This window comes from Schistocerca piceifrons, chromosome 2, assembly GCF_021461385.2.
Source record: "Schistocerca piceifrons isolate TAMUIC-IGC-003096 chromosome 2, iqSchPice1.1, whole genome shotgun sequence".
NCBI classification, from domain to species: domain Eukaryota; kingdom Metazoa; phylum Arthropoda; class Insecta; order Orthoptera; family Acrididae; genus Schistocerca; species Schistocerca piceifrons.
In genome coordinates this window covers 454353762-454369302 of record NC_060139.1, presented here as the reverse complement: position 1 = coordinate 454369302, position 15541 = coordinate 454353762, and the positions used below count along the sequence as shown (strand labels likewise).

Here is a 15541-nt window from a genome sequence, read left to right as displayed (position 1 = left end):
AGACCAGCCACCAACTGACCCCCATCCACAACTTGGGATTCTTTGACCATATAAAACACAAATGGTATACTACCATACTCTTCATTTAATTTTAAGATGCTGCTATTGTGATTTGGATTCCTCAATGAAGTTAATTTCAGGATTCACTCCATTTAGAAGTTTTTGCATATAAAATACATTTTGGCAGGTAATTAGCAATGTACTATCACCAACGCAGTGAAACATCTGGAATGAAGTGAGATGGTAACAGGACACAATTACAGCTAGGGTAATGCAGAACACTACGACTTGATAGCAGTGCTGGCAGCAGCAGCTGTAGTGTACCTGAACAATCGCTGTTCTAAGACTGCAGAGCTGCAGCGTAGGAAAGTGATGATGCAGTGTTCTGGGACACACCTTACAGCAGTGATGCATTAGTTGCGCAGCAAAGTCTAAGAGATGCATAATGATAGTGGTTATTCACCAGGAGCATTTTTTTAAATAGCTAACGACTTCATTAATCTCTCCATCTGTCACAGATCCAGATAAACTCTGAGAACATGCAGGGAAGCACTTGGAGTGCACTTGCGCCCACAGGTCCAATGCCTCTCTGCAGCTACATGGTGGAGCAGAAAGACAAGATGGAAATGTTGTGGAGAGCCAGCAATCTCACTCGACAGTGTCCCATTCTCAAGGTATGTAAAACAGAGTCTTTCTCATTATGATCTCCGCTCTCTGCTATACATATTTGCAATTATTGTGAGATATGTTACATGATAAGGAATTAGAACAATAATTCAGAACTTTTAGCTATTAAAAGAGCCTTCATACCACGTTCTCACGATGTTATCATATTTGAATTCGTCAGTGCCTGTACCGTTCAACACACAGAGGTAAGACCGGGTTCATTATCGTCATTACACATCAAGGAACTATCCGTAACGGAAGCTCTGATTCCATTTCACGTCAGCCGCTCCAATCAGCGATCAATTCTTATTGATCATTCTTGTCACACACCCATTTCTGATAATTATGAATGATTTTGTTGCCCGTTTCTGATGATTATGAACGATTTTGTTTTTCTCCAATATAATCCATCTTCCAACATGATGGTAGGTACAGATCAATGATTCAGTTCAGGGGGAGAGGACGAAGGGAGTGACAGTTTGTTAGCGTCTTCACCCCACACCCTCCCCAAATATGCAATGTGATTATAATTAAAGGTCCAGTTTCAAGACTCTGTAATAAAGAAAAGAAGAACTGCTCTGAATAAAGTGAAATTTTAACGGAATACTGTCTGAGAAGGGGTAAACAGAAAACACTGAACGAAATTTTTCACCACTAGATGGCGCTGTAAGGGGCATACTATTCAAAATAGAAAACTTGGGGTCCACAGCTGTTCCTCGGTTTGCGTCTGAGGCGCTCAGCATAACTGTCTCCATGAAGCATCTAGCTCTGCTGTAAAGCTCTTTTACGTGAACGATGACTGTGGACCGGTAGCTCTGTGGATGGAAGTTTCGGACACTCATAGGTATGAAAAAAAGCATTGATCCGATGTCTGCCAAGGGTCTGGAGAAAATGATTGCAAAATCAGAAGAGACAGGCTCTTTTGAAGTGCAATATGGTAGAGGGAGGGAATCAGTTGATCCGACATCATTAGAAGATGTGGCCGCAGTACTGTAGGAGGGGTCGAATGGTGGTGTCCAAGCACGCAGTGCACGAGGGTGAATAAAATTCTACGAAACATCCTGAATTACTATCCATACAAAATTATCCATGTTCAGGAGTTACTCCATGCTGACCTGGCAGTAAGACAAACATCCGCTCTAGAATTTATTACTCGCATGGAAGTGGACAATAATTGGCTATGGAACAATCTCTGGAAAGACAAAGCCCATTTCCATCTCCGAAACAAGTCGATAGGCAGAACTGCAGAATATGGGCAACGGAAAATCCGCTCAAACATCAACCGGTACGGCTTCATTCTGCAAAGGTGACTTCTGTAGTGCGGGTTATTGCCGTTGTTTGTCTTAGAGCAATATTTTTTCGAGGAGATGGATGTTGCCTCTTTCGTTACCTGTACCGTCACCTCTAAACACTGTGATAGTCCTTTGTGCACCAACGTCACTCCAACCCTTCAACAGCGTGGATGGGCGCATAGGATTATTTTTATGTAAGATGGTGCTTCTCCGCACACTGCACAATCAGCGACACGGTTTCAGAGGCGTTTCGGAAACGCTTGAACTGTCTGCCGTTATTTCCATACAGCCTGGCCCTCCGGATTTCCTTACCTTAATCCGTGTGACTTCTGGCTATAGGCTCATCTGAAAGATGTGCTCGGTGCCCCGACAGCAGACGTAGCTGAATTGAAGGCACACATTGCGCAGCGCATTCTGACCGTGACCGCTGAGACACTCCGATCAGTGGTGGAACACGCAGTTCCTCGATCTCAACCTGTAGCGGAAGACGGTGCACAGCATACTGAACAAGTCTTCCGCCAGTCTCACTACAGTTAAAAACGATTTCATTGTTGTCCTACATGCGGTTTTTGGCCTCAGAATAATTATAAACCCATGTCACTGTTGCTTTTATGCAGTTTTCGGCCTTAAAAAAAAAAGGAAAAAAAAGCTCTCCGTCTTCAGGCCACGAGTGGCCTACCGGGACCATCCGACGGCCGTGTCATCCTCGGTGGAGGAAGCGGATAGGAGGGGTGTGGGGTCAGCACACCACTCTCCCGGTCGTAAGATGGTATTCTTGACCGAATCCGCTACTATTCGGTCGAGTAGCTTCTCAATTGGCGTCACGAGGCTGAGTGCAGCCCGAAAAATGGCAACAGCGCATGGCGGCCTGGATGGTCACCCACCCAAGTGCCGACCACGCCCGACAGTGCTTAACTTCGGTGATCTCACGGGAACCGGTGTAACCACTGCGGCAAGGCCAATTAAAACAACGTTTTTTCCATCCGATTTTGTACGACTTTGCCGTGGCGGATGGACTTACCTAAATAACAGTGCCACAACTGCTGAATACCAAACTTGCGCGGTCATGCACATTAGACAGTATGATTGGTTCAGTGTGCAGCTTGCAACATAGCGGTCGTATTGCGATTGCGTGTAGCCGAAGTCAGTTACGTCATGACGCTTACATCACCATGCAGCAAGAAAACTTTTGTTAAATTTTGTTTTTCCATAACCTATCCTCTCCTCTTCGATAATAATCCATTGAAATTTGACGTATCTGAGAAGGCGATCCTTTTTCTTTCTTTTTTTACAGCACTTTCAAACTGGAGTTTTACTAATAATCATCTTGTAACTTCCGTCACCCCTAGCTTTGACAGAGCATGGTTGGCACGTATTAATAATAATAAAAATAAAGTAGATAATATGCTTTAATATAACAATAATTTGTTTACACAGGTGGTTAGTACTTATTTTTAGCTCAAAATCCAGGAAACTGTTGTTCAGAGAAACACGAAATATAGAAATCATTATTTCAATACTTATGTAGTACATGTGTGACACTATTGATTTAAGAACTACAAGCGCCAAAACAACTGGTATAGGCCTGCGTATTCAAATACAGAGATATGTAAACAGGTAGAATACGGCGCTGCGGCCGGCAACGCCTATATAAGACAACAAGTGTGTGGAGCACTTGCTAGATCGGTTACTACTGCTACAGTAGCAGGTTATCAAGATGTACGTGAGTTTGAAAGTGGTGTTACACGAGCGATGAAACAACGTATCCCCGAAGCAGTTCCTCGAGTGTACTCTGAATATCAGGAATCCGGTAAACATCAAATCTGCGTCATCTCTCCGACTGGAAAAAGATTCTGCAAGAACGGGACCAACGACGACTGAAGAGTTCATGGTGACAAAAATGCAACCTTGTCGCAAATTGCAGCAGATTTCAATGCTGGGCCATCAATAAGTGTCAGAGTGCGATCCATTCAACGGAACATCATCGACATGGGCTTTCGAAGCCGAAGGCCCACTCGTGCACCCTTGATGACTGCACGACACAAAGCTTTGCGCCTCGCCTGTGCCTGTCAACACCGACATCGGACTGCTGATGACTGGAAGCATGTTTCCTGGTCGGACGAGTCTCATTTCAAATTGCATCGAGCACATGGACCGGTACGGGTACGGAGACAACCTCATGAACCCATGGACCCCACATGTCAGCAGGGGACTGTTCACGCTGGTGGAGAGTCTATAATTGTGTGGGATGTGTGAAGTTGGAGTGATGTGGGACCTCTGATACGTATAGATACGACTCTGACTGGTGACCGTATGTAAGCATCCTGTCTGATCACCTGCATCTATTCATGTCAGTGTGCTTTCAGATGTACTTGGGCAGTTCCAGCAGTACAATGTGACATCCCACACGTCCAGAATTGCTACAGAGTGGTTCCAGGAACACTCTTCTGAGTTTAAAATCTTCCGCTGGGCACCAAACTCCCCAGAAATGAAGATTATTGGCATATCTGGGATGCCTTTCAACTTGCTGTGCAGAAGAGATACTCTTACGATTTATGGACAGCCCTGCAGGATTCATGGTGTCAGTTCCCTCCAGCACTACTTCAGACATTAGTCGAGTCCATGCCACATCATGTTGCGGCACTTCTCCGTGTTCGCTGGGATCCTACACGATATTAGGCAGGTGTTGAGTTTCTTTGGCCCTTCAGTGTATAACAGCAACAGACGCTCTCAACTTTGAGAACATTATAAATTGACCAATGTAAAGCCGAAGTATACTCTGTGTTATCAATATTCTGCTTTGCACTATGATCGTGAACTCATATCTGCAGGCTACGTTTAAGCGAGCATATTAATGGAGGAATTTTGTTTCCATCCGTATTTCTGGCATCATTCTGGAGATAAGAATTTGTGTTATTTTTTTCTTGGTGGGAGGTCTTTTCTTCGTTAGTGCCTTTGGACTTTTGCGCCGCATCAGATCTGTTGTTGGCAGCAGGTGTTGTGAGTCTGGGAACGGTTGCCTTCCTCTGGCTGCAGTGTCTTCTGCAGCTGGCCAGGCTGCGCGCCTAGCCACACGGACAGGCCCTCAGGCAGGCAGCTGAAAACTATCTGTATCAAACATACTCCATTATTTCTAGAATTACTTGCCGTTTTTGATACAGTTTTAATTTCCTCTGAAATCCGAAAATTAATCTATCTGAAAATATAAATGTTATCACGAAAATGTCATATCCCCATCACAACGCCCTCTACCCACCATTAGATCCATCCCAGCAGGGTAGTCAGGTGATGAGCTGTTGCTCTAAATTCATTCCTCAAATTTGCTACCAATATTTATATTCAAAAGGGAAAATATGAAGCTCCTTCATTTGTTTTTATATCAGTGAATTTCATCAGAAATAAAATTACTGAATATGAGTTAAGTGCAAAGTCTGAGCCAAAGAATTAAATAATCTTTATACCGACGAAAAGTTTAATATTAAGTACAGGTTTGGTTAAGAAATATCTTCAAAAAAGAGCAAAGTTCGTTTGCCAATTTCGAAGAATGCAAATGATAATTAAATATTTTCATCTGCTTGATCTAAATAATGAGATTTTGGATCACATGAAACTTCCAAAGTAATTAGTAATATATTTAATTTTGTTGCTAAATAAAATTCTATAGTGAACCACGCAAATCTCTCATTGACTGAAATAACTACAAACTGTAATTCAGGCTGATCCTGTCATATTGTTTCACGGATCACTTGGCTGTGAAAACCTTTAAAAAAAGTTAAAACAGTAACGCTGGGGTGACATAAACCATGAGATAGCTCTTAATATCGTGGTGGGTCTCCTTTCGTACAGCATCTCGATGTGGTAAGGACTCAACAAGTCGTTGCAAGTTTCCTTCAGAAATATTGAGCCATTCTGCCACTATAGCCGTCCATAACTGCGAAAGTGTTGCCGGTACAGGATTTTGTGCACGAACTGGCCTCTCGCTTATGTCATCATTTCTGGGGTTATTTCACTCCGTGTTGCTTGTCTGTTATCACTGAAAACTCTAGGCAAATGCCACTACTCTAGGACGTTAAGTGAAGGCACCGACCACTGCGTCGTCCTTGGTGAGAGGTAATGCCTGAAATTTGGTATTCCTGGCACATTATTCACACTGTGGATCTCGGAATATTGAATTACCTAACGATTTCCGGAATGGAAAGTCCTATGTTTCTAGCTCCAGCTACCATTCCGTGTTCAAAGTCTGTTAATTGTCGTCGTGCGACCATAATCACACCGAAAACCTTTTTACATGTCTCACCTGAGCACAAGTGACAGCTCAGCCAATGCACTGCCTTTTTGTATCTCCTGTAGTATATAATATCGTCGCCTGTATCTGAACATATCGCTATCCCATGACTGTTGCCCCTCAGAGTATTCGCTTATGCTGGTCTTGATAGGTCACTTTCTTGTTTGTTTTTGTTTATTTTTTCAGCTGTGGAATCATTTAGTTAAAGTTATAACAGTCTCCATAGCAGAATAAGCAAGAAAGGTGGCACGTCAGTTGACTCTCATTAAAACACACTGACGAGCCAAAGAAACTGGGACATCTGCCTAATATCGTGTAGGGCCCCCGTGAACACGCGAAAGTGCCGCAACGCGAGGCGGCATCGACTCGACTAATGTCTGAAGTAGTGCTGGAGGCAAATGACACCATGAATCCTGCAGGGCTGTCCATAAATCGTAAGAGTACGAGGGAGTGGAGATCTCTTCTGAACAGCACGTTGCAAGGCATCCCAGATATGCTCAATAATCTTCATGTCTGGGGAGTTTGGTGGCCAACGGAAGATTTTAAACTCAGAAGAGTGTTCCTGGAACCACTCTCTAGCAATTCTGGACGTGTGGGATGTCCCATTGTCCTGCTAGAATTGGCCAAGTCCATCAGAATGCCCACAGGACATGAATAGATGCAGGTGATCAGACAGGATGCTTACATACGGTCACCAGTCAGAGTCGTATCTATACGTATCAGAGGTCCCACATCACTCCAACTTCACACATCCCACACAATTATAGACTGTCCACCAGCGTGAACAGTCCCCTGCTGACATGTGGGGTCCATGGGTTCATGAGGTTGTCTCCGTACCCGTACCCGTCCATGTGCTCGATGCAATTTGAAATGAGACTCTTCCGACCAGAAAATATGCCTCCAGTCATCAACAGGCCAATGTCGGTGTTGACGGGCATAGGCGAGGCGCAAAGCTTTGTGTCGTGCAGTCATCAAGGGTACACGAGTGGGCCTTCGGATCCGAAAGCCTATATCGATGATGTTTCGTTGAATGGTTCGCTCGCTGACACTTGTTGATGGCGAAGCACTGAAATTGCAGCAGTTTGCGGAAGGGTTGCACTTCCGTCAAATTGAACGATTCTCTTCAGTCGTCTTTGGTCCCGTTCTTGCAGGATCTTTTTCCGGCCGCAGCGATATCGGAGAGCTGATTTTTTACCGGAATCCTTGTGTTCACGGTACACCCGTGAAATGGTCCTACGGGAAAATACCCACATCATAGCTAGCTCGGAGATGCTGTGTCCCATCGCTCGTGTGCTAACTGTAGCACCACTTTCAAACTCACTTAAATCTTGATAACCTGCTACTGTAGCAGCAGTAACCGATCTAGCAACTGCGCTAGACACTCATTTTTTATATAGCGGCCGCTGCGCCGTATTCTCCCTGTTTACATATCTCTTTATTTGAATACGCATGCCTGTATCAGTTTCTTTGAGGCTTCAGTGTATCTCTTGCGACTGACTAGGAGGCGCTGTACGAAAAGTAATTATTCATAGAATGAGGAGAAGAAAACAGAAAATAATTATAATAACAAATGTAATTTGTAAGCCTGACAAACTAAGGATGATAAAGAGAGAGCCAGTAGTCAGAGATGATGAAATTGCAAACTTCGAAGAAACAGCATGGAAGAGAACACAAAGAGGTGAAAGGTAAGGAATTGATGAGCAAAGGCATGACAAGAATGAAAAAGTGAAGGGTTGTCACAACTTACGCAAATAATAAAGAAAATGAAAAAATAAATAAACTGGAAGTGTTGAAAACAATTTTAGAAACATTGATGAAGGAGAAAGGAAGAAAGAAAAATAAACTGAAGAACGATAGAGATAGTGTAATTATGTCAGGTAACTGTTATGGACAAATCATGTGATGTGTAGCAAGTTCCCACTAGCACAATTATGTGGCAACAGTGCCTGTACTGGAGAACACCCACATGTGGTGACCAGAATTTTGGGAAGGATGAAATGGTGACTAAATACTATATCGTGAAGCTTGGTGAGTAGAAGGATATTATGTTGAAGCATAACTCTAATGAATATTGCAACTAATGGTGAAGTTAACTGATGCAACTAATTCGACAAATCAACCTGATATGGTGTAGACTTTTTAGTTGTATCTGACATGACTCGATAGTTGTGGGTACTCAGCTACTCCAGCGCTTCGGCGACAAGAAGCTTCCCCTGCAACAGGACGGTGCACATCGACGTATGGCCACCATGCCACGTCGCACCACTCATGGCGCGCAGTTACCCCTAGGTGCAAGCTACCTCGGACACTCCGACGCTAAATGCCATTCCGCACGATTATGATCGGTTGTATGTGAGAATGCGCAGTGCGTTGCCGTCAGAGGGGGTTACTAGTGAGATACTTGAAAGCAGTGACACAGAAGTGCTCTTTAGTGTGTATCTGTGTGGCAGATAGTATACATATAAATAGGTATGTTTCTGTTAATTGCCAAGGTTTGAGAGTGTGCTCAGTTGATTCTATTTATTTTTCCTCTTATATGTAAATTACTTCTCGCTCTTGTGTCATGACAGTTATGATTCTAATAACAGGAGGTTCTGGTGGAATGTAGATGACTTAGGAGGAACGGTAACAACCTGTAGTGTTACTGATCTGGTTTTTACCTCGTCAAGTTTCATGAAATTTCTTCTTTGATCATCCTCCTGTCACTAATGGATTTGGCGAACTGTTATTATGGAACACACATAATACTACGAAATTATTTATTGATCTCCTCATATTTATTCACATTAAGTTTCATTTTTACTACCAGGTTTGTAAAATAGAGGAGCCTCAATATTTTAACACAGATCAGAAAGCTGCACCAATTAACAAAATTTTCATTCAATTTACTTGTGGCCAGGACCGACATATTACGCTACGCAGTGCTAGTTAACTGACATAGTAACTGTAAACTTTAGCCGGCCGGAGTGACCGAGCGGTTAAAGGCGCTACAGTCTGGAACCGCACGACCGCTACGGTCGCAGGTTCGAATCCTGCCTCGGGCATGGCTGTGTGTGATGTCCTTAGGTTAGTTAGGTTTAAGTAGTTCTAAGTTCTAGGGGACTTATGACCACAGCAGTTGAGTCCCATAGTGCTCACAGAGCCATTTGAACCATTTTTGTAAACTTTAACTGTCCAACCACGACTGATTGAAACTATGAACACGATGCCTATTGGCTTATTATAAACATCACTGTTTGGTGAAATAGAGGACTACCATATTTCAGTTACTAACGTAAAAGACAGAAACAATAAAAAGCATAGAAATACAATAAACAGAGAAGTAAATATGTTTAATTATACGCTCCATAACTATAAAATAATGAAATAATAGTTACAACTTTATGAGATAGAAGTTTTAATGCGTACAGGATTTCCTCAAGTTAACCAAGAATTTTCCAGATAGTGAAATTTTTAATTTGAATAACTATCAAACTGATGTATTGTTTTAGTGAAAATTTACAGAAAAATCAGGACTACTAAACTGTAGAACTGGTTTTTGGTAAGAATTACATTTTGAGATTGGAACATTCTAAAACACGAAATTTTAAACACAAATAGCTTCTGAAATACAAAGTTTCTGCGAAAAGTAAAACATTTGTTGAAAAGAGAATGGAGGCAAATCAACTACATCAATCTTGAAGCAAACAGTTTGTGGCAGTATTGAGGTTTGAGATGCACTTAGTTTACAGGTATCTTAAATTACAAATACTTCTTTAAATAAAATGTTTCTATATAAACTAGATATACTATTATCATCAGAAGTCAGTAAAATACACTGTGAATAATGAAACTTAATGAAATATTACGACGGAGGATCGGAAAGTAACGTACAATAAATTTTTTTCCCCTGGTATTGCAGGTGTAATGTTTATTTAACCGTATGTAATTCAGAGAAGCTGATGTTGGAGAGAGGGATCCAGAGGGCTGTGAAGCCGCCATTGAAGTGAAGCATACTGTGCCCATCAGTGTGTTACAACACTGGCTGGTCAACTCTGCTCCTGGACACAGTTCAGCTGGTTGGTGGTCTTGTCCACACGAAATTCTGAGCATAAGTTGCAGAAGAGCTGGCATATGACGACTGTTTTCACAGGTAGCCTCTGATGGAGTATAATAAGCCTTTGATGGGACTTGGATAGGACATTCAGGATGGATGTATTGGACAGGCCCCACACCTGTGTCTTCCACAGATGGCAAGGGATTGGGAGTGAGTGTGGCATAAGAATGGACCAAGATATTGTGTAGTTTCGGTAGTAATGGAATACCACTTTGGAAGAGGTGGGAGGAGTTGTGAAAGATATTTAAGGCCCTGGTCAATGTAGAGGTGCATGTCAGTGTCTCAGAAGTGGTACACTGGGCTGAGCACTACCAGACTAGACAAATGGGAGGCAAGATGTTCAGGCTGTGGAGGAATGAAAATAGGGTTTCTTGGTCCTGGATCCAGATCATGAAGATATCATCAATTAATTTGAACAAAAAAAGGGTTTTGGGGCTTTGGGGTTAGGAAAGATTACCCATAAACTAGCTGGCATAGGATGTAGCAGATTTTATGAGAGGTCAATGGCACAGTAAATTCCTTGCCTGTCCAGTGTTGGACAGCAGCCATTGGTGAGAAGCCAAGCATCCACAAACAGCCGAGAAGTACAGAAGCTACTATTTCTCAGAGGCACCTCTACTCAGCACACATCACAGCACTCAGATTAGCATGGACGTGGGAACACTGTCATTGCATTCTCAAAAGGTGTAAAACAGCCATCTTGACCAGTGAATCATAGTACATGCTGATATTAAGCTATTAATATGTCTAAAGCAATATGGCACAATGTATCCTGCGTAACATGGCAACATTCAGTTACCAGGGAGATGTTTAAATAATATGAAGTAATATCCCTAACAAATCCATGAATGTCCCACACAATTAATCAGTGTAGGAAAAAACTACCTGATAATTCCATATTTTTATTTACCAAGAGCACTGTGGAAGCAAGTTGTACATTACTGTGAACTGACTTTACCACAAGAAACTAATACTAATCGACTTGTATTATATTGTTCGCTATCAAACTTTATCCCACTGTGACTTAACAGCAGTGGTACTCACTATGTAATCACAGTCACAGTAGTCTATAAAGAAATGTTACAGAATTCTGGTGTGTTTCAATTTGACAAAAACTGTTTTAATTTTTTTTTCAGAATGGCATGTTCCTTAATAAATTTACTGTAATGGAAACAGTATTTCCACTAAAACTCACGGGAGATGACTGGAGAGTAGTCATCATACTTGTACATCAAGGTGAGGAAATACTTAATGTGAAAGTTGCTGTATCGAAGCTTCCAATAGAAAAAAGAGACAAATGTGATGAAGAACAGGAAGACGATGAGGAAGATGAAGATGCTGAATAGCAGTAGAAAAGCACAGTAGCGTAGTTACCTCCAGTAACGGACATTTTCTGATAAATAAACAGCCTCTGTGGAAAGTGTGCTTCATTAGTTCTCTATTTCCCCCAGCTACTCCAAACAAATAAAGCAAAGAAGTGCATCTGCAAAAAACCTGTAACAGATGGTATCAAAAAAACATCCTTTTACATTCTGTGTTATCAAGAAAAACGTAGTCCCTGGCTTTGTAAGAAAAGCACATTTGCTATGAAAACATTAATATATATACACTGCAATACTGAAAACTTATAGACCTACACTATGTTTGAAGACACAAGTAAAAATTAACTAGTTGTTTACAGATTCTGCCCACTTGTATTTTATCTTTACAAAAAATAAATGAGGCTGCTTGTATGGGTTGGAAGTATTTGTAGTGGTTCATTTCCTCCATCAAGATTTACAGGTTCAATAACAATGTATGAGCAGTTTAGCAGTTTACTACAAACTTTGCCTTGAGCTATACTGGAAAATATTGTATACAAGGTCTATCACTAATTTAATGAAACTGAATTCTGTAAATTTCTGTCAATTAGTAACTTTCAACTGTTTGACTTTATACACAGCTGCAGTCATTCCTCCACTGATCCAAATATTTATTCTTGCTTTTATTGATGACGCTGCACAGGAGCGTTACCTGTTTTTGACTTGCAATAGAGTCTAAGAAAAAATTTGAAGTGGGCACTGAGTAGGTCAATTTTAATAAAATTAGTCACACTTTTCAAAGTCAAACAGTACTCATGCACTCACACAATAAACATTTCCTTAATAATGCAAGCTGCCTATTATCTTTGAGGTAATATTAAATGGAATTTGAACACAACATTTTTTATGAAGTAGTGAACGAAGAGATGAATAACAATAATCATACACATGCACTGAACACAACATATATTTAACTCATTGCTTAGTATGATTTAGAAACTGATTCTTTTTCTTAGTAACATGAAAAGTATATAGGCAATTAGCATTCACATCTACATAAGCCTCGAAATAGAAAAGCTTCCACCTAAAAAATATATACATGAAGTGCTTGAAAGGTTTAATGCAATAAAACGATAGAATGAGCCGTCCTAACAGGTAAAAGTAACAATAATATTTCTTACCTTATATCAGAATTTTTTAAGAAAATCATGAACATGGGCTCTCCATGACAGTTTGCCACTTATCTGAAGATCTAGGAATTTTGATTGTTTTGACTCACTTACGATATACCAATTCTATGTATCCAAAACGTCAGTTGTAGTTTAACAGTGCGTTATAAACTGTATAAACTAAGTCTTACTATGATGTAGCATCAGTTTTATTTTCTACAAGCTATGAACGTGGTCTCGAACTACACTATTTGATACCTTGCCTATGCCGCACTCAACATCCTTCACTACCAAGCTAGTGTCATCAGCAAACAAAAGTGTTTTAGAGTAATATGTCACATTAGAAGGTATATCAATTATATATATAATAAATTGCAGCGGTTCCAGATTTGACCACTGGAGCACTCCTCAATAACCATGCCCCAACCAGACTCCACATCATACCTCCTCTCAGCACTGTGGAGAATGACGTTTTGCTGTCTGTTCTTAAAGTGTGACGGGAGTCAATTGTGAGCTCTCTGTGCGTTCATATTTTTAGGGATGGTTGTGGCACTCGGTTGTTTGATAGAGGATGTCAAATTAAACACCTTTCAGCCGTCAAATTTCCAGCCTTATTTTATTTGGCAGCCAGTTTCAGCCTTATACTGCATGATCTTCTGATCCCCTGACTGACGTGTAGGAAAAATCTACCTCGGTTGTGATCTAATCAGGGGCCAGCAATACTGGTATTAGTAGACACTTGCTGCAGTGATCACTTCAACTATAGCCTGCCGACTGTTAGAACACTGTGCAGCAATATTTTGTGAGAAGCATAACTGAACACTTTAGCTGAATCAATGAAGACAGATGCCGGCCGGGGTGGCCGAGCGCTTCCAGGCGCTACAGTCTGGAACCGCGCGATCGCTACGATCGTAGGTTCGAATCCTGCCTCGGGCATGGATGTGTGTGATGCCCTAAGGTTAGTTAGGTTTAAGTAGTTCTAAGTTCTAGGGGACTGACGAGCTCAGAAGTTAAGTCCCATAGTGCTCAGAGCCATTTGAACCAATTAAGACAGCTAGAGTTCACAACTTTTTGTTTAATCCATCCAGTGCCACAGACAGAAAATAGAATATAACTTTTTCAGTCGCAATATCACTTCTGAAACCAAACAGTACATTTGACAGGAATTTATGTGATCTGAAACGATCAATTAATCTTAAATACACAGCATTTTCAATAACTTCAGCAATCACTCGATATGTAGCAGTAGTATAAATGTCCAATGCGCATGCTCATCGCATTCTTAAGTAATAAATTAATAAATTAAAATAATTAAGGAGAGAAATAATCAGGTGTAATCGTATCTATATGTACAGAATTTGTTTTTTAGAATAAGCTTGGTGGAAACAGCATCATGATCCGCATGGAGCGTCACGAGATATTTGAATTCTAATTCAGGTTATTGATCTGCCTTGCTTGTGTAGCAGGGCAATGTTGGTCACAGAAACACAAGTTACTAGTGATATGGACTCAGTCCACGTCGTCAGGAATATTCGAATGCTTGTGGAGTTTTACTACCTATGTCCTAAGCAAAAACACTGAGTAATTTTGCTAAAGTGGACACCCCTTTTGTACGACCAGGAAGTGTATCAGGAAGCCTAGAAGGATAGAGAAAAAATAGTGCATGACAAAGTAACGTTTGTCATAGTTAGAAGGTATGAGAAATTCTGTCAGATCTCATTGCTACAGTGTCTACAATGTTGCAATCAATTTAAGTTGTTATAATATGAAAAGCACTAAACATTCTTAAAGTATATGGTGTGACGTCACTGACACTCAAGACATGCAGCAGTGGATGAGATGCGCCATTGTTAGGAGGAGTATGGATGTCAGTTGTAGCACTTGGGCGTGTGGCGAACGTTAACTCTACATTTATGTCACAATAAGCTTTGATTTTTGTCCACATTAAGTCAATAATGTCTCAGCAAGTAAAGTCGCGTAGGAAGCGAATTTGTTTGGTGTTGCCAAAATATATTTTGTTTTCTGACAACCCACGCATACTTAGACAATATCAGACAACATGCAAAGGTTAAGCTAGGTGCAAGGCCATCACTACAGTTCGTGTCAGTAAGTCGGATGCTTTGATTATTCCAAGGTTTAGAGTCCCTTCGTCCTCTTGTGGCCTTACAACCCAGCATGGATCTTTCCATCCTCACCAGTTGCCTTCCAATCTGCCCTCTCTTTTACTTTCCTTCTTCTGATTCCTAGGGCTTCCTCGTCATCTAGCCGTAGTTTACGCGGTCTATGATTTAATCTTCTTCCTGTCGATTTGTATTGGAAGACCTTCTTTGTAGTTCTTGTGCCCTCTACCCTTAGGATGTTCTCCCGTGAGGCTGTTGCATGGGGGCTTAATTATACTGATGAATGCAAATACTTTTATGGTTTTTAGTAGTTGTATGTCCGATTACGAAGTGTCGTAAACGGTTGGCCCTGACTAGTTTTAGTACGCAATCTGACTGCATAGAATAACAACAAAGAATGAAAGAAAATTTCCGTTAATACAATTAATTAATTAAGTCCCCAGCAACTATAAAACCTAGGAAACAACAAACCACAATTATAGCTGTTCTGTGTGTGGAAGTGTGATTGAACGTACACATCTGGCAGGTTCTTCTTCAATAAGACAAGAAATTTTAAATACCATTTATACTGAAGTAATTAAAAAAAATAGAAATACTATAATTGCACAAGAA

At 41.1% G+C, this 15541-nt stretch overlaps 1 protein-coding gene across 1 annotated transcript in view; it reads left to right on the top strand.

The window, feature by feature from the left end:
* The window catches only part of LOC124775477, a 49652-nt gene extending 37893 nt beyond the window's left edge, over window positions 1–11759 (top strand). The window contains exons 3-4 of the mRNA XM_047250310.1: window positions 519–674; window positions 11476–11759. Of these exons, the coding sequence (XP_047106266.1) occupies window positions 519–674; window positions 11476–11685 (366 nt within the window). The 3' untranslated portion in view covers window positions 11686–11759. The remainder of the gene's footprint in view (window positions 1–518; window positions 675–11475) is intronic.
* The last annotated feature ends 3782 nt before the right edge of the window (window positions 11760–15541 follow it).